The sequence below is a fragment of the Phlebotomus papatasi genome, chromosome 3, assembly GCF_024763615.1.
Source record: "Phlebotomus papatasi isolate M1 chromosome 3, Ppap_2.1, whole genome shotgun sequence".
Classification (NCBI taxonomy): domain Eukaryota; kingdom Metazoa; phylum Arthropoda; class Insecta; order Diptera; family Psychodidae; genus Phlebotomus; species Phlebotomus papatasi.
Window position 1 is genome coordinate 32,687,667 of NC_077224.1, and position 20,321 is coordinate 32,707,987.

General features: G+C 32.7%; 4 protein-coding genes across 4 annotated transcripts in view; all 4 read left to right on the forward strand.

Moving 5' to 3' along the window:
* The first annotated feature begins 485 nt into the window (after window positions 1-485).
* LOC129805312 (glyoxylate reductase/hydroxypyruvate reductase-like) lies at window positions 486-2,183 on the forward strand. Its single transcript, XM_055853137.1, has 3 exons — window positions 486-761; window positions 818-1,596; window positions 1,668-2,183. Exons 1-3 carry the CDS (start codon window positions 649-651, stop codon window positions 1,784-1,786), a joined length of 1,011 nt encoding a protein of 336 aa, XP_055709112.1. The 5' UTR covers window positions 486-648; the 3' UTR covers window positions 1,787-2,183.
* A 73-nt stretch (window positions 2,184-2,256) lies between these two features.
* Window positions 2,257-4,021, forward strand: LOC129805315 (glyoxylate reductase/hydroxypyruvate reductase-like). Its single transcript, XM_055853141.1, has 3 exons — window positions 2,257-2,899; window positions 2,963-3,738; window positions 3,799-4,021. Exons 1-3 carry the CDS (start codon window positions 2,787-2,789, stop codon window positions 3,915-3,917), a joined length of 1,008 nt encoding a protein of 335 aa, XP_055709116.1. The 5' UTR covers window positions 2,257-2,786; the 3' UTR covers window positions 3,918-4,021.
* A 389-nt stretch (window positions 4,022-4,410) lies between these two features.
* Window positions 4,411-5,858, forward strand: LOC129805326 (DNA fragmentation factor subunit beta). The gene is made up of 2 exons (XM_055853163.1): window positions 4,411-4,615; window positions 4,683-5,858. Exons 1-2 carry the CDS (start codon window positions 4,481-4,483, stop codon window positions 5,751-5,753), a joined length of 1,206 nt encoding a protein of 401 aa, XP_055709138.1. The 5' UTR covers window positions 4,411-4,480; the 3' UTR covers window positions 5,754-5,858.
* A 7,050-nt stretch (window positions 5,859-12,908) lies between these two features.
* The window catches only part of LOC129805327 (cerebellar degeneration-related protein 2-like), a 70,730-nt gene continuing 63,317 nt past the window's right edge, over window positions 12,909-20,321 (forward strand). Inside the window, exon 1 of the mRNA XM_055853169.1 lies at window positions 12,909-13,608. Coding sequence (XP_055709144.1) covers window positions 13,536-13,608 — 73 coding nt within the window. The 5' untranslated portion in view covers window positions 12,909-13,535. The remainder of the gene's footprint in view (window positions 13,609-20,321) is intronic.

Sequence of the window (20,321 nt, forward strand, 5' to 3'; positions counted from 1 at the left end):
TCTGAGTTTCATGTTTCACGCAACTTAAATATATATGAAACACTTGTGAAACATGAAAATTCAATTAATTTTAATTATTTCCTATTTTAAGCTTATTTAAAATGTTCCTTATATTTTATTTTATTGTTACGATTACTTTACTATCCTACCAAAAACATAAGCAAAGCATCAATATTTGAGAAGGATTTTAAGCTGTAGTGTTAGAGTTCCGGAATGCATTTTGATCCTCAGATCCTTTTTTTAATAAAAAAAAAATCTTTTGAATTCGAAAATTTCATTAATTAAAACAGTTACAAAAAAAATACGACAATAGCCCTTGCAATTTCATTTAAGTGAAATATTCTTCAATAAAAAAAAAAAATTATGAATTCGCTAAAACTGCGCCCGCATTTCCAGTGAATCAAGTTCCCCTCCTACTTCTGCAAATAGCAGATTTGGAGGAGCATTAAGTTGATTGTCCGGAGAGTGACTCTCTCTCTTGCTACAGCTCTTAAGTCTAGCGATAATGAAGTAGACGTAGAAATTTGCGATAGGAAGCATAGCGTTATCTTTCGAGTGTCAATCTTTAATTAAATAAACCGCCTGGCTCAAACAATTTTTCTTTTTACTAACCTGCTGGAGACTTCAGTTGTCAGTTGTGCAGTCAAGATGTTGGCCAGAGCGATGAAAGATATTCCCAAGTTATCGTCAGATTGGAGACCCAAAGTCCTAGTGACTCACTGTGAGATTCCCCAAGCAGGATTGGATATTCTGAGAAAGAAGTGAGATCAAAATATTTGATGAGATCACCGGGAATTAATAGTAATTGATTTTTCAGGTGTGATGTGATCCTCACCAAGGGACTGCCTCAGCCAACCCGAGAAGAAGTCCTAAGGCTCTCAAAGGGAGTTGATGGGATTCTCTGGGCTAACCATGAAAAGCTCAATGCGGAAGCTCTGGATGCAGCTGGACCCCAGTTGAAGGCTATCTCGACAATGTCAGCAGGGATTGATTACGTGGACATCCCGGAAGTTAAGAGGAGGAATATTCCTCTCGGATACACGCCCACAGTCCTCAATGACGCTGTCGCGGACATTGCAGTGGGACTGGCTGTTGCTGCCGGACGTCGATTTCATGAGGGACAACTGAAGATTGCCTCCTCGGAATGGGAAAGGAGGCCTCAATGGCTTCTCGGATTGGACATCAGGGACTCCACTGTGGGACTAATCGGGCTCGGAGGAATTGGTCAGGCAATAATAGAACGTCTACGAGGATTCAATGTCGGGGAATATATCTACACATGCCGCAATCCCAAACCAGAAGTTGCAGAGAAACTCAAAGCAACTTACGTATCTTTCGATGAACTTCTCCAGAGGAGCGATTATGTTTTCATAGCCTGCCCTCTTACCCCGGAAACCAAGTACCTAATCAACAGAGATGCCTTAGCTAAAATGAAGCCCACTGCCGTGCTCATTAACGTAGCCAGAGGAGAAATCGTCGATCAAGAGGCACTTTTGGAAGCCCTTAAAAATAACAAAATTTTCGCAGCAGGACTTGATGTCATGACACCGGAACCACTGCCTGCTGATCATCCACTATTAGGACTTCCAAATTGCTGTAAGAATGATGCTCTTAGCCTTATTTCTTAGATTTATTTAAAAATTCTCTAATTAACCTCACTTTTTCAGTTATCATTCCTCATTTGGGTTCAGCAACCGTCCGGACTCGAAGTGATATGGCCACAGTGGCTGCTTTGAATGTACTACAGGGATTAGCCGGCGAACCCATGTTCTCTCCAGTGCCTTAAATTCCAATCCAAAATGCTCCAAATCACCACACCTTTTTCACACTTTCACCTAAAAAAAAACGCAAAATTGCGCCAAAAAACTCTCCCCAGTTAAAATTGCCCAACAAATAATGTTTCTACTTACATACCTTTTTTGGAAAGGATGGGAAGGATATTCGAATTCAGAAGGATTGTCCGAGGTTTGTCCTAGGACGTTATATTGTTCTATTCTGCTCCAGGAAGAAAAATTAAGTGTTTTATTGCTTTAGTATTATTCGGTAATATTAAATATCACGTCCTCAAACATCTTAAAATTAAAAAAAAACTTTTAATAAAGATTAAAAAAAATTTCTTACTTTTAGCATTTAGCTTATTTTGCAATAAAATATATATTTTTCAAATCTGAAGTTCAACAAAAGATCTTTTAAATACAAGTTCAAACATAATATTGGTGAGATCATTATAAGGATCTCATCTAATATTTATAGTCAATAACATTATTTATTGGATGATAGGGCCAATTTTTGCATAGTCACACCACACCAATAGAATCCTAATTTGCATATCAAGTTTATTTTAAACGCAAAAGCATGGGAAAAGTAATATTTAGAACGACAATTCTTCTCGTATGAAAAAAAACCAAATCGACAAGCCTTCACAGAATGCTTGATTTTGTAAAATTGTCGATTCATTGGAAATTTGGAAAGATGACATGTTCCAAAGTTTTTTTTTTATCAACAACCGGATAGACAAAAAGAAAATATTTTTTTTGAAAACTCATATTGCAAAATTTTACATATAAATAGTCTAAATTAATATGAAAAAACATGAGATTGACATGAAATCACATAAAAATAGAGCAGTTTTTCTATTACTATCTCTTGGAAGTTGAGCAAAGAAGTGGCAAGGATGATTCAGCTTATCACTAAATTTTTGCTAAACGGAGATGAAACAGCTACCAAGGTTGTTTATATCTCTAAAAAAGCCACTCAATCAGTATTGATTGAGATACTGAACAAAAATGTTGTCTGAAGCGCTAAATAATATTCCCAATTTTGCCAACAACTGGAAACCGAGGGTCTTGGTGACCAATAGTGATATTCCAAGAGTTGGTTTAGAGATACTGGAGAAAAGGTAAGATTTAAGATTATGTCCCTTTATTTAGAGCAAAACAAATAATTAATATTATTCAATCAGATGTGATGTGATATATGTCACGGGGTGGCCACGACCAACGAGAGAAGAAATTTTGAAACTCATCAAAGGTGTTCATGGAGTGATATGGGCAAACAATGAGAAATTGAATGCAGAAGTTCTCGATCAGGCTGGACCTCAGTTAAGAGTAATTTCATCTTACTACTCAGGATATGACTACATTGATGTTAAAGAAGTTAGGAAGCGAGATATATCTCTGGGATACACAGGAATTGCAACAAAAGATCCTGTAGCTGATGTTGCTGTAGGACTAATGATCTTAATGGGTAGGCGATTGCATGAAGGCTACTTAAAGATCAAAGCTTTTCAATGGGAGAAACGACCCCAGTGGCTCCTTGGATCAAATATCGCAGGATCTAATGTGGGTATAATAGGATTTGGAACAATTGGTCAAAAAATTGTGCACCGTCTTCAAGGATTTGACGTGAATAAGTTTTTCTACACTGGGCACAATCCTAAAGCACAAGCTGATAAATTGGGAGCAATTTTTGTTACACTTGATGACCTCTTGCAGAAAAGCGATTATGTTATTGTTTCTTGTCCCCTTACACCAGAAACTAAACATCTAATAAATAGGGACAGTCTGGGTAAAATGAAAAATTCAAGCATTCTAATTAATGTAGCCAGAGGAGAGATTGTGGACCAAGAAGCTCTTGTAGAAGCTCTCAAAAATGGCCAAATATTTGCAGCTGGCTTGGATGTAACGACACCAGAACCACTGCCACTTGATCATCCTCTCCTTCATCTTCCTAATTGCTGTAAGTACATTTAAAATATTTTGTAATACATTTTCAAAAAACTTTTTTTTTTAATTTTAGTCATTAGTCCTCATGTGGGATCAGCTACAATAGATACAAGAAATGAAATGGCCACTATAGCTGTTCTTAATATTCTACAAGCTCTTGCTGGAGTGCCTATGATCTGCCCAATTCCATAAGAAGATAAAGAAAATATATGCCATTTGACATCCAGTCCAGTTTCGTCCCACTACATCCTTCACAATTCTTTCTTTTAATCAATAAAATTATTCTGCAGATTTTATTACTTTCTTTTTTCAATATTTTAGTATTTCAATAGTTTCAAATAGTATTTCAATTCAATATTATTTTATTTAGACAACTCTTTTTGAAATATTAAAATAGAAATGTAAGAATACTAAAATAATGATATAATTTATTCTTAAACAGGAATAAACAGGAAAAAAAGCTTCATTTGGCGGAAAATTCATGTACGAATTGTCCATGGAATCTCCGTCGAAATATCAGAAAGCGCAAAAATATTGGGTTCCCATTATATTCGAATTTCGAACACGGATGAAATATTTACAGGGATTGCCCGAAAAATCCATGACAGTTGAAATGTAAACAAGGAAAATGTAAACTGGCTATATGGACCCGAGTGAGTCCGACAGCCTTACATAAAACAGAAGAAGAAGAAGAAGAAAATGTAAACAAAGAAAATGCGAACAAAGCTTTTTTCTTCTGTGTTTTTCAAGGAAAAATGTTTAATATTTTCAAACGCAATAAGTCTTCTAGCCAGGGATATAAGATCACGAATGTAAGTAGAAGCAGAAAATATGGGATTGTGGCAGTTTCACTGAAGGAATTGCAGAAAAAAGCTTCAGCAAAATTTGAGGTATTTCCAGAAAAAATCCTTCCAATTTAGTAAGAATTTTGACGAAATTTTGCGAATATCTTTGCAGATTAAAGACTGTAGATGCTATCTGGCTCAGGATGGAACACTTGTGGAAGACGAAAGCTACTTTAGAAGCCTTCCTGCCCAGACACTTTTTGTTATTGCGGAAGAGGATGAAGTTGTCCAAACGGACTTTGAGCTTCTCTATGAAGCCATTCGAAGCAGGAATTCCAGTTTGTTGAAAGCTGGAGAGATGGTAAGGAAATTCATTAGCAGCAACAGAGAGACCTTTTTGCAGACCCTAAATGCATTGGAGGAGAAAGAAAATAAAAAGACAGAGTTGAGTTTGAGAAAAGAGCACAGTGAATGGTTTTGCGGACAAGATTCCCGTTTTTCCAGCAAAGAAGAAGTCATGTCCAGACGTGCCCAGGATCGCGTGAGGGGTTACTTCTACAAGGCAAAGGATGATATAACGAAATCTCTGATTTATCGACAAAATCTTGAAGCAAAGTTAAAATTGGATGAAATCCTTGGGATCTTCCAGTACTTCCTGATTGGCTGTGATCACTTCAGTTGCCTTTTTGATCGGAAGTACCCAAGGAAGCATCAATCTGTGGAGGAAGACACGACAGATGGTGGGATTCCCAAAAAGCGAATGAGATTAATTCGGGATCTCTTCGAGCAGGATGAATTCTTCAAAGATCTCTGTGTCTCACTCTGCAACAGCCGAGGAGACTTCCGCTGCCAGGGACTCTGGAGTGAATCCACCTGCAAATACAACGAACATACGATAAATCCTTATTCAACACGGGAGAACTTTATTCTTTTCCAAGTTTGGAATTTGGATCATCAAATTGAGATATCCAGGACAGTGATTCCGTCCCTTCTGGAAACTGTGCAACTCCTCGTGGAAGAAACTAATCTCAAGTGCCAAGTGCATTGTTCCAAGGCTACAAATATTGACATTATTGAGTATTTTCTGGAGCTCTTCACCACAGACAATCTCAAGCTTGTGCATATTGTTTGTCATGACAAGGGACTCCACAGCCTCCAGTCCAAGGGTCGAGTTTTGTGCGGCAAGTGTAACGAATCAGCCGCTCTTGACAAAATCATGAAGAAAATTGAAAAGACCACTTAGGAAAGGAAATGGCTCTAATTTCGATCTCAAAAGAAAATGATATTAGGAATTTTTTTTAAAACTTTTTATATGTCACTAAAAAAAATATAGAACACTTTTCCTAAACCTTTAAGTCTTTTCGTTAAAAAAAAAAATCAAAAAAATCCTGTATCTCTTCATATTGAATGGCCTAGCCTAAGCTTTTGGATTTATTTCAGCTTTTCTGAACTTTTCCTGACATTGATGGAGTATACTCCTAAGCAAATTATTCCCGTGATTGCAATTGAAACGAAATTCGAAGATCTCTTATTTTGCAAAATAGGCCACGCCCCTTGTGACACTTCTGACTAAAAGTTCGCGTAATTTTTTGTATTTCTTTGTTGCTATACCTTCAAAAGGCTTGCGTATTTATTATTTCGATGCAAAAATAGATTAACATTATGATAAGAGAAAAAGAAAGAACAATGCACTCAATCCCGGGATTATGCACATTTTCGGGACCGAAAAAACGCACGAAATGGCATTATTCCTTTAAGGACGATTGGAACACCGGTGTCCCATAAAGAAAATAATTTTTCCTGACTACCTAAAGTTATTTTTTCTTATGTCTGTACATATTTGTAAAGTAGAAGGTTGAAGCAATCTAGAATATTTTTTGCAAGTCTATAGCTATTTGCTCTGTAGTAAATATTTAAGGTAAAAACTGGCGAATTTTAAAATTCTCAAATTTATAATTGATTTTATTTATTTTTTATACATCTAATTTTTTTTAAGCAAAACCCTTTTGGCAATAAAAACTACAATACTCATACGTAATATTTTTCATTAAAGCGAAAACTATTATTCATTGGTATTGTCAGAAAAATTATTTAAAGTTTTGGGCTATTTTTGTCCCTATCGTTCATAAAAGCACAAAATACGTCGAATCAGATTCTGTTGGACTTTCGAAGGTTAGATGTAAGACTTATCATTGATTATGTTTCTCAGTTTAATTTTTATTGTTGATTTTCAGCCCGTAAAAAGTGTCTCGTCGTTAAAGGGTTATGCAGCGAGAAAACTTGCATACCCGCAGGGGCTTTCTTTTGAATAAATCGGCCGTAGAACGAATTTCGCGCGGAGTAAAATTAGTTCAAACAAAAAGATTCAACTGTTTAATAGAAAAGCATCAACAAACAGTACTTTTTGGCCAGAGTTCTTCAATAAATGGTTAGAATATTTAAAAAATTTACCTTAATAAAAGAAATTATTTTTTATTCTGAAAAAGTAGGAAAATGTTTTCAAATTTCCCGCTACGCAACATAGTATACATTCAGGCGTATTTAAAAAATTATTGCATAAATTGACTCCCAAAAGTAGGCAAACTTGCATAATTTTATGTGCATAATTCCGTCAGGTGCATAATCTGCCCCGAAGGACTTAATGCCGGGACTCAGTGTAAACAGAAGTTTTAAGTTTCCGCAAAGTTCTCTTTGACGTTTTCGAAAAAAGGGGTGGCATATTCAAACATATTCATATTCAAACATATTCAAAAGGGTGGCAAAGTTTGCGAAATGCTCGAACTCTTGACTTAGATGCTACATATAATTTACCGTTTACCGGTTCTCAACCGATTTGAACTGATCCATAAATCACTCAAAAGATCCCTGAAAACAGTTTTAAAAGTATTAGAATTAATTTTCGCATAAAAATTAGTTATCGGTTTTGAATCGCTCCAATACCGGTTCAAAACCGATTGGAACCGGTTCAGTTTTATCGGAAATTCCAAGACCTTTCCAACGACCCCAAACATGACCCCATTCACTTGATAAATGCGATATCTAGTGCCTTTTTAACATTTGACCTTGAAAAACCGTTATAAGGAATGATTCAACTGTATTTTCGCACATAGTCAAATATCCGCCTGGGTACTATCTAAAACATCCAAAAATCAAAAAAAATCGCACGATGCGTTCTCTAGCTATTAAAAAAAATGGTTTTGGTAGAGCAGGGGACCGGTGCTGGGGAGAAAATGAGAGGCATGTTAATGAGGGACGATTTCTCTCAGAAATCGTCTGAAATGTGAAGATTTGTTGAGAAAAGTATGGTCTCTGGGAGGTGGAAGGTGGAAGTTTAGAGAGGGTGACAAAATCGAGAGATTATAATCACACCTATTGCTTTTCAAAGTTTTTTTTTTCAGGTTCCGAATCTTTCTGTATCGGTGTTAATAAAGTTAATTAGTAATGAATGGGTAAAGTAGCCGTAAACTCATATTTATCGAATATTGCCTTTTATTTGTTAGAATGTCTATTACTCTCGCGAATAGAAGCCAAACGGTGAGAGATATTGCCTTCAGGAACCATTCAGGGACGATATAGGGACCGGTCGGTGTTCCAAATTTTTTTTCTACGGCTTTCTAAAGTTATGTTTTACTATAAAAAGTCAGGAAAAGTTATTTTTCTGACCCCGAACACCAATTTTTGACCGTCTCGTCCTTAAAGGGTTAAATGATTCCTATAAGATGATATTATCTCTAGATCTAGAGGTTTTTTATTTCTTCATATATTCATGTTATTTTTGTTTTTTTCACAATTTCAACAATTTTAACAATTTTCTTCAATTTAAACCTTTTTTTCAAATTCTAAAATATCATTGGTAGGGCTTTTGTGTCTCAACTGATTAAGTCAAATTTGATTTTTTTTTCAAATAAGTTGTTGTTGTTGTTGTAGTAGTCCAACTGTGTCAGTTTCAATCCGTAATGGTAATGATTATTCCAATGATCTCAAATAATTTCTTTTCCCATTTTTTTCAATATGAAATGTTAAATTTCTTAACTAAAAGATGAATTGAGATTACTTCAAGGTGAGTATTAGGAAAATACGAAAAAGTAATTCACGAAGAGTTCTTTAGTTTGAGTATTCCATAAACCTGATTCTTTGGACGCTTCGGTTGGGGGATGCAAATGTCAATAAATGGCCAGATGTACGTGCCAATAAATTCGGAAATTTCCATATTTCTCTAATAAATTAAAAATGAGCTGCATAAGGGATAGTATTTTAGTAAAAAATGTCAGGAAAATGAAAACTAGTACAAGTAATGAATATTATTGACAAAGAAAATTTTTGGAAGTTCTGAATTATTTTAATTATTTGCTCACCAAAACTGATCAATTTTTTTTAACGCTGACTGGTAAAAATAAAAGAGTCACCGATGACCCTTTGAAAGGGTCACTGTTTCGATACCTATTTAACTCCAGAATGAACGAACAAAAACACTGAAAAAGTCATCTTTGGAGTTCACTCAGGTGAGAGAAATATGATGGAAGTAATAAAATTACGATTAAACGTAGCTAATCTATCGTGATAAATGTGCATACAAAATTTCAAAAGATTCAAGTGAACCTTTCGAAAGGATCAAATATGATCCATTTTTGTTGAAAGGGTCAATTTGACCCTTTTATTTTTACCAGTGAATGACCAATTTGAAATTTATATTTGATAAATTAGCAAATTTCCTGATCTGAAATGTTTCCCTTGAAAACGAAAATTAGACAGTATTCCAATTTGCAAGAAATATATACGAATTTTTTTGAAAAACAATGTCAGTTTTATAAGCTCATGTGAGCTTTTTAATGGCTTCAGAGATTTAAAGTCAACGTTAGACTTTTCTAAATAATATACATTGCAGTTATTACCCTTGTCAACATAAAGATATACGATAAAGAAAATAAATTTTCAGTTTTATTTATTTATATTACTGAGACTATAAAAAGGTAATAAGTAACAGTATAAGAGAGCAATAAAGATTAAAATTTTCTCCCTATATGAAAATACAGTCTCTATTGTCTCTAACTAATATAATGTCAACAATACCTTGCAAATTCCCAAGAATTGTTTCACTTTTTGCAATATTTAAATTAGTTTAATTTGAAAGTGAAGGTTTTCGGGCGAATACTTAATGAGAAATTCACTTCAATAGGGTTTTGAGAACATCAAAGAAAATCTCACTAATTAGTTTATAATGAGTTTTTGTACAAAAATTCCTGAAAAAGAGATAAACCAAATTTTGAAAATCAATAAAATATTCAAATTTTACAAAGTAGTTTTTCTCAAAAAACAAATCTTCCTTAATGGTCAATAAAGAAATTTTTGGAATATGGGAAAAAAACATTTAGGGCAATTTATCATTTCCTGTGATCACTTTGAAAACCATCTGAATGTGTCTCTTCATCATCATTTAACAGACTAATGAGGAATCGACAAGAAGGTATTTGCTTTTTTTTTCACAATTTGAACTCCTTCTGTGAGAAGACAAACAGAAAGCTTCTTCTGGCAATTTCTCAGCAAAATACCAATGTTTCTCAGTGCAATGAGGTGAAAATTCAAATGCTACAAGAATTTTAATTTTCAGATTGCTCAATTGCGCGTGAAATAAAATTTAAATAAAACATTTTGCTGAGCATCGAAGATTGAGATGAATTTTTGAGTGAAGGCAATACATCTTGCGAGTTTCCGTAAACAGAAAAATATTATGTTAGTTCAGGGAAATTTTATCAACAGGAAGGCGAAGCAAAGTTATAAAAGCAAACTGACCATAGTAGATTTTGAATGATTTTTGATATTACAAATATTTACAACTCTGAGGATGATGCTTATATCATCATGATACGAGAACTTAATAATAATAATAATCTCGTCAGAAGTATTAAACCCGAATAAAAAAATTATTAGTTATTTAAACTAATATCGCTCAAAGATTTATCAACGGCGTATTTTAACCCTCTAACGGTGTTTTCTTTAAAGTTCTAAAACAATGTTTTCTGGGATAATTATGATCCAATAAAGTCAAAAAAACCATCCATTCTTCGTTATCTCTTTTAGTTTAGGCGCTAGGTGAGAAAATATAAAAGTTTTTTGAAACTCTTTTTGCTTCTAAAATTCACATTTTTAGTTCTTTCAAATTTTTTAAATAAAATACAAAGTAGAATGACATATCTTTTAGTAAAAAAATAAATTTATTTTAGTCAGATAACTTTAAATCGGTATTTTTATGGAAATTGGAAATGAGTTTTTTTGCACAAATATTTTTTGTTGCTTTTTCTCTGACCTGTCACACAAAACTGAGAATAGCAACAAAACGAAGAGTCAAAATGAGTTCAAACTTTCAAGAGATGTTTATAAGACTATTACTGAGGACACTATAGCACTTTTAAATAAATAAAACCTTAATTGTCGCTGTAAATGTGATTTTTGTGAAGACCGCCTGGAGGCAGTCTTACCCGTTAGAGGGTTAATTTAAAAGTTGATCTTACCTTCATATAAATTAGTGTGGAAATAAATTTTTGGAAATACAAAAAATCTTGAATCTGAAATATAAATAGAGGAGAGTGGGACAGTTTCACTTAGTTACACTTTCATTTAAGAATCATTTCCTAATAAATATGGACTGTATTCAAACTTATTTCGTTTACTTTCCTAAAATGTTCTTTTTCTTCAGTTAGTATGCAAGACTATTCGAAAATAATACAGCGTGATTTCTGCACTGAGAAAAAAGAGGGTACGATTAACATTTTTTCCTCAGAACTTTAACGCTTTTTAGGTGGAAAAATATATCAACATTTTTTAGTGTTAATTTTACACCTTTTTAAAGGTAAATTTAACATGAAAAGGGTAACTTTAACCCCTAATACACATAAAAAGGGTAATATTTATACCGATTTTGGATCAATACCGCAGTGTAAAATTAACATTTCCGGAATGTTATCTTAACTTTTTCTGATTTCTCTCAGTGTAGATAATTATTTATTTTCCTAAAAAAATGTAGGGGAAACTTGTCCACACTGAAAGAAATCCGAAAAAGTTAAAATAATTTTCCGGAAATGTTTATTTTACTTTGCAGTATTGATCCGAAATCGGTGTAAATATTATGCTCTTTATGTGTATTAGGAGTTAAAGTTACCCTCTTTCATGTTAATTTTACCCTTAAAAAGGTGTAAAATGAACATGAACAAATGTTGATATATTTTTACACCTAAAAAGTGTTAAAGTTATCAGGAAAAAAGTTAATCGCACCCCCGTTTTTTTTCTCAGTGCATCTTCGTATAGAAAATGATGACCAAGTTTCAAGATTTTTTTTTACTAAATGCTACACAAACCGAATCAATTACATATACCATTATGTTAAAAAAAATCTCTTATAAGGTTCAAAATTCCACCTCACAAAATCCCTGGAAAACCTTGGATTTTCCTCAAGAAGAAAATTAAAATTTATTGTGCCGATTTTAACGAAACTGCTCTGGTTTGCTCAGCTACGTACAAAATTTGGCCACCTATATACTCCTCATTTTCACCATTAACACTACACCAGACATAAAAATTTACACATCAGTGTTTAGATGAAACTTTCATCTACTTGCTTTAACCGTTTGTAGGAGGTACAATGCGTTTTAAAATCATTTTTATGTTATTTTTCTAACACATGTTTTTGTGATACTTCGGAAACCATTTTTCCATTGCATTCTGATAGTCAATAGGTGTGATTCGATATGTATTTTTGAGGTATAGCATTGAAGTCACGAGTTCGAGAACTTTACAAAGCCTGGGATGCTTTTCTACCCTTTTTTGTGGTTTTCTAGAGTTCCACAATTTTTTTTTGAGTGTTTCGAGTTTCATGAAACTTACTTTGAATTTTTTGGATTTTACGAAACATTTCTTAGTTTCTATTGTTTCGCGAAATATTTTTCTTAAAAATGACATGGTTTTCTGTATGTAATAGCCTCTCTCTATTTTTGCATATAAGACTAATTTTATTGTCCAGCAAATCCAGCCTCAATAGCTAATCCTCTTAGCCCATTTCTCTTGCATTTAGAAGTATCCGCCTCGAGATATGTGCATTCCAGCGCGAAACAGTCAGTATAAAAATTGTGAGGAAAATTGAGGAAGTTGCTGGGGAAAGAATAAAAAGAAGAGGTGTTCAGAAGAGAATTGCTCACAATTGCTCTGAAATTGATTCCGATAATGAATGCATGTGGTGGGAGGTGTATGTATGAAGTCCCAGGAGAAGGTGGATGATAAAAAAAAAGAGCATAAAACTCATAATTTTGCTTTCAACATTGGAATTATACTTTAGTTTAGTATGTCCCACACACAATTTTATGCCTCCGCCGCAAAACTCGCACACACACACGGACCCAGAAGAAGTACAACCAGATTATCCGGCACTGAAGCCACACTCGGCAGCCACTTGGGGCTCTCGGTGGCATCATATTCATTTTCATTTTCCGTTCGATCGTTGGGTTGATCGCACGATCGTAATAGGATTTCTTGGACGCGCTGACTTGTTGGTCAACGGTCAGGTAGTGTGTTTATCTTCCCTCCTGGAGGATCTTTAGCATCTCTAGAGATGACTTCATAAGTGTTTAGTGAGGATTTTAGCACACTTCAAGACGATATTTACTAAAAGTGTTGAATTAGTGTGTCATTGTGACCAAGCACAAATATATTTTTTTAACACTTGCAATGCGCTGGACAGAGATTTAATTTTATCCATATGACATAACCGTTAACGAAACTGGTGAAGAAATTGTGTGATTGTGTTGTTTGAAAGTGAATTGTTCAATAAATGTGCCAAAATATTTAATATTTAAAAAAAAAAATTAAATTATATTTAAGTTCACTTCGCACGAAAACTTGTTATCATAAACTTCTCAAGTGCCCTATTGGAGCTCCAATGGTGTTATCAATTACTCATTGATTTGGTGCCTTATCGAGAGTGCGTGAATATCAATATCAGCAAGAAATTTTGTAGCTTTCCTCTTCCCCAAGTATCATGGCCTCGTACAATGAATTACATTTCGATTGGTCAATGCTCTGCCAAGAATCTAAGAACTGGACTCTATCAGGTACGTTTTTTACACGCTTTTCTTTGCCACCTCCTTCACCACTTCTTGTGATTCTTGGTGTACATTCATAACATGTATACCGGTTTGCCTGTACGTAATTCCGTGCAATCACTACAAAGCAAGAATGAGAGAGAATACATTCAATACATCGTGCATCCCATTAAAAACTATTCAAAATTCGTTGATTTATTGGTATCTTTGAAGAAATTTGCACCTCAAATCTTTAATTGATTTCAAAACATGCGTTTTTGTTTACACGGAAACTATTAAACCGTGCTTGATGTGCCGGCTCTTGGACGTACGATAAAGAAACACATACGAAAACTACGTCAATTCTCGCAATGGTAAACAGCTTTTTTCAAAGTGATAGACACAAGGGTAATCCCTAAAATTTTAGGTCTAAATAAAAAAGTAATTCCAATAAGACATCATTCTTAAAGGTCTTAAAGGTCTGTGAAAAAAAACAAAAGTAAATCTTTTAAAAAACACTGAGACATCTTCCTTATTGTAAAAAAAAATAGTTTTATAGTATGACTCTAATGGTATAAACAAACACCTCCTATTTTAATAATATTTTTAAAAAAAGTATTTCTATTTAATTGTTTATTAGGCTATCGTCATCTTTATAACTAATAAAGTAACATTGGATGTTACAATGTTTTCTTATTTAATTTAATTTGAGTCAATTAAAGTTGCGATAAAAACATATTAAAGATCAACTCATTAAATTTGGAGTATTAGGGCGAGATGGGGCTATTTTGAACAGTGGGGCTACTACCTTGATATCCGATTTCGGTATCAATTTCAAAAATTCATTATCGAAAAATACTTTTTCGATATCGAAAAAGTATATTAATGTAGCCTCGTAGCTCAAAGTAATCCTAACTCTCTTTATTCCAAAAATAGTGTTTTTCTTCTTATCCTCTGTTTATGTGTGTTTATAATAATAAACACTTATCTATAATAAACAAGTCAAGATAAATTTACAAAATGTACATAATTTAATAATACTATGTGTTTTTTTTTTAATAAAACCGCGATTATAGGGAATATTTTAATTCAATATACTCATAATTTTATATAAAAAAAACATTATTTACTGAAATAACATTTAGGAGTAAAAGTTTTAAGCTGAATATTTGAATTTGAAAATTATTTTCCACATTTGTAAGTGGGGGCAGGTTCAGTAAGTTGTAGTTTTTTTTTTTTAAATTCATTTACTAAACACTTATCAATTATTCAAGGTAATTAAGACAAGCTAGTTTCCCTTAGGTATTTGAAAATAATCAACACGCTTTCCATTTATTATCCTAGTATTATAAGTATGACGTGTATGATTTTAAAAGTATGAAAATGCCAAATCCGCCTCTAATATTCTACGTGGTGTGTCTTAGAAATCAAATCGTAATATATTTTGTCAGATAAATATTTTAGGTCAGTAAATCAGAAGCATGGGTCAGTAAAAAAACAAAAAATATGATCATAAATTCTTAAATTGAAAATGGCAAGATAGTCCAGAGTTTTTTCATTCTTAATTCCTAAGAATATTTGACTATATTTATGCATATACAATTTATAATTTGTTCTTATTTATAAAATGTCCAATATTTATATTTTCGACCTTATTTTATTAAAATACTTCTCAATTATATAGCTTATATTTCGATTCCTTATATTTCAACATGTAAGAATTTTACGAAAATTTTGTATGTGATCCCAAAGGTTCAATACAATCGAAATAAAAGTCTAAAAAGTACATAAAACCTACGGGAATTGAAGTCACTAGGTTCAGCCTCTTGGTCAGCATTAATTTTAATTGTCTTTTTCCTCAAAATTCTGCTTTTCAAATAGGTAGTCACGATTTTTTGAAAATCAATACAATGATTTCATTTAAATGTTGTACATTACTTCTATAAAGCATTGACTAGGGATTAACTGGAGGTCTTTTTCCTTCATTCTAACTTATTTAAAACAATGCAAAATGTCCATCTCACCGGTTTTTGTACTTTTATCGAAATCTTTGTAAAACATCAAAATCAGATTTTTTCAAAGGTTTTTTGGATAAGCACGGACTATTCTCACTATTAAAATTGATTTGTTTTTTAGATTCTCGATAAATCTACAACTAGTTGTGTCGACTATCGGAAAATTCAAAAAAGAAATCCTTTAATGATATTTTTATATTTTTATTAGCTTAAAATTTAATATTCTTTTTATTATTTTATAAAAAAATAGAGAAATTGTACATTTTTGCTACTCGAAACCCATGCAACCCCTTATTGCATCGACACTTTTTTTGACTCAATTTCTTAATCTTACTAGAGGAATTTTAAGTTGATCAAACTCGAATCCGGATTCTTAAAGTCATAAAGACAATGTTATATTCACTGGTTCACAGATATCCTTAGAAAAGTATATATTCGCAACTTTCCTCAGACTTGATGAATTAAAAAGGTAGGGTAAGTGAGCCAAATTTCGGCATAGTTGCATGCAAGCTCCAAAGTCTCAAGTTTGAAATGTAATATTTTTAATACAAATTGATTTTTTTATTCCTTCTTCTTAAGGAGCGTTGCTTGGAACCTTCTAGACAGTTTATCGTCTTTATTTACTCTAAAATCATTCTTAAAACATTTTAAAATGAATAAAAATGTAGACAAAGCTTTGGTGCCCTATTTCGGCCACCTTCATTCTCATAGTTCCTTGCCCTTCGGGAATTCTTCCAATGTCTTTTTCACGTCTTTTCGTTTGTCAAAGCTACATTTTTTGCTATTCTTTTGCATTGTATAATCTCTAGAGTACGTAAAATCTAAAAGTTCATGGAAATTCAAGTAACAAAAAAGGTGGCCGGAATTGCAAACTGGCCGGAATTTGGCACACTTACCCTAAATACAAATGAGGAGTAAAAAAATTTAGTCACTACAAAATAACTTATAGCTTTACAAAAAAATTAGTGTATATTTTAACTAGCAAACGGTCGCAAGTAGATTTACAATAATCTTTTTTTTTTTTAAGGATTTATGGGTTAATTAAATAAAATGTTCTAATATCGTGTTGATTTATCAATGACCTAGTACAAACATAAAATAATACCCCTTTCTATCAAAATTTCTCATTTTAATTGATGTTTTTCGGATTCCAATATTGCCAACGAATCCAAAAAAGTCAACAGATCTGGAAATAACATAATTGACTCTATCGAGGTCCCACTGTATTTAGAATGAAAACTTCTCTCTTTTATTTACCAAAACTGCATGAAAATTTCGAAAAGAATATCTGTGAATCAATTTAATTATATTTTCATTGTAAATTTTTGAAAAAGAGCATTTTGTTTTGTATTTGGCTGGACAGGTTTTATTTCATCCTTAATGAGTTTAAGCATTTTATGTTTCCGAATATTTTTAAAAGGTATTTCAAATTTCAAATATATTCTGTTTTATGATCGACTAATGTCTTTTTGAAAATCTTTTGACAATTTACTAATTGTGTATTAATCAAAATAGTCAATAGTTTTTTTTGAAAGCATTTTTCCAAAATTCAATAAATACTTTAAAGGTAGAAAATCCGGTATATTATGGTACTTTGCTCAATTTGCAAAATTATCAGGAAACTCATAATTCACAATGTTGTTTGGGTTCAGATCATTAGTCTGTTGAGTGATTCATGGGCCAGTGTTGAATGGACTGTTCGGTTTAGTGGAAAATGATTGAGGTTTGAAAGACGTGCGAAGGCGTCCAATAGTGCAGGTAAAAGGTGCAAACAGCGGTGTTCTTCATGCATAGAGACACAATATTGGAAGGTGGTCTGTCTGATTGTGTTACTCTATATTGGCAGAAACTTTTCTTTATTCAATTAACTGGACTTGAGTTTCTAATGGCATGAAAAGAAAATTTATTTGTTGTAATTAACACATTACAGAATCGATATAAAAATATGTTTGTTATTTCCCACAACTTCTTCAATTTTGGTTATTAAATTCACCTTCGAATCCGCACCTGTACGTCAGTTGGTTTTTGTTTTCGTACCATTTCGTACACTTCAAATCTATATCCATTCTGCTCTGTTCAATGGCAATTAGCTGGACTTTGCTTTTTGGCCTCTCACTCAATTTCTGTGTATTTTTTTTCTTTTATTTCGTAAAATAAAAATTCTTTCATCTCGATTTCTTTTGGCGCACCAGTATTAATGCAAATTGTCGATGAGGAAAGAAGAGAAGGAAACCGTCTCGCAGAAATTACAACATTCCACCAAACTCTCAACGTGTAATAGTTTTTTTCCCTGTGATGGGAGTGCTTTCTTTTCCATCTGGAAAAAAAAATTTTTGAACCCAATCATCATCATCTGTCATTCCAGACGGGTTCACATTAGGCCAGAAGTTATGCCCATCCACATTAGAAGACAGTGCAAATTACCCGGCGAAATTTGTTTTTGTCCAATGGAATGGCGCAAAAAAAGTGGCAATATTCATTTTACCTGGTTTGAATGGTCGTTGAGTGATGTCATCCATCATCTTTTGGGGACGTCTTTCCACGGTGAAGAATACTTTCAATCACATTGTTTAAATATTGGACAATCAACAGCTTAACTGGGCACTTCATCCGTCCAAGAGACACCTTTTAGATCCCAAAACTTTCATTGCCTCATTTCTATTTTTAATGTACACAGAATGGGAATTTTTATTGAATTTTCAAATATCACTGTACTCAATTTCCATTTGTTCTTTAAACCTCTTCCTACAAGTACATTAGATGTAGAGATGTGAAAAAAATGATGACGCACTATTCAGCAATGAGATGTTAATAATAGCATTCCAAACATTATTTTCATTCTTAATTGTGCAACGAAACTATGATTAAAAAAATATTAAGAATGATTATGTTAATTCTATTATTTTAGTTTAATGATTATCTTCAAATTCAAAGGCTGAAAGATAATATGTCTCATAGGTATCGTGATAAACAAAGGTTAATTAAGCTTTTATTGTTATTTTATTACACTGGTTTTTCTTAAATATTTTATATTCTAAACTGGGAAAATTGGTTAAAATGACAAGTGATGCGAATAAGGCTAATAACATTTTTTTGAGCTGAGATTACTTATAATCTAAGTTTATTTGAAACATGAAAACTGTTTTATAAGATAAATAGAAAAGATAAACATTTTAATTTCCTCACGCAAACATAATTTTACAATAAATGTACTATATAAGTTATATTACTTAATAAAATTTTAAAAGTAAAGAACTGAGAGATATTAGGCAGTAAGTACATTGATAAAAATGGTCAGTAGCTCTCGACTTTCAAATAGTGCATTGCACAGTAGAATAGGGGAAACTGGGGCACCACCAAATACGGGGTACCACCAAACACTGTGATTTTTTAATCGGATATTGGATATCAGAGGATAACATCGATAGGAATTTATAGGCACTATAGGGATGCTTGTCCACTGAAGGAATGGTCGAGATAGTTCAAGTAGTTTAGAAATAAAAATTACTGTTTGGTGGTGCCCCAGTTTCTCCTAATACGTTTTTAGTGTATATGGCATTGTAATTCTTAGATACGGTTTAAAGGCAATTCTGATTATTTTTACGATTTATACTAGTCAAAATAGAGTATTTTACTAACCATAAATGCATTCAATATTATATAAATCTGAGTACTTTTTATTAAAAGTAAATATTAAATTGTTCTTTAAATCGACCTAAATTTAAGCTTGATTCTTACTTTTTGATAAGTGTAATTTGAAAGTGTTTCTAAGGCTTTAAACTGAAATATAGAGTAACGAAACTTAGTTTAAGGTTAGATTAGATTACAGTGGGGGCGATTCCTCGCGGAACCGCTGCACCCAGGCCTCCTTTTGGGCCCATTATGCATCCTAGTTTAAGGTTAAGTCTCTAAAGATTTAAGTTAAACATTTTATTGTTTGAATTAAAGATATCCTTCTGAGTTATAATTTCGAATTTTAACTGCTCGAACTCTACGAGAGGTCCAGTTTTCACAATCCAATTTTTTTTCAACTTTTCACCATCTTGGTTGCTAAACCGTGAAAGATATTGACTTCCGGTTTTCGGTGACCCCCCACAAGTCAACTTTCTCTAGCGAACTACCTTGACTAAATTACCCGCCACTCCTGCTAACGCCTCCAAAATCATGTTTTTAGGTGTGATTCCTTCTTTATTTTTCTCAACATTGGCCCTGGAGATTTCGTTCATTTTTGAATATGTTTTGGGGGTACTCCAAAACATATTCAGTAGAAAAATCGCCATCTTGAATTATTCAAGGTGAATGGGCCTGATTTTTTTAATGAGGCTTTGTCAATTAACTATAATTAAAATGTTAAACAATTTTCAATTTCAAGTTGGTTTTATGATGATTTGTAAACAAATTTTAAATTTAAAACCGCTTTGTCACTTCTTTTTTAATCACAATATATTTTATAAAACAAAACGTGGTGTAAAATACGCCAAAAATTGTACTATATTTTGTATAAAATTCAGCCAAAAACCTATATTTTATTTAAAGAAAATGTAACGTTTAAGTACGAGTTTAACTCACCAACAAACAGAAAATATTTAGTTTTTTTGACGTTAGATGAATATGCTCTGAGAAATTGTGTCCATTGAAAAGTGTGTTTTTTTTTCAAAAAAAAAAAAACCAAAAATCAGATCATAAGGGCTGAAATTTTAAAGATTTTTAAATGAAAATTAAAGAAAA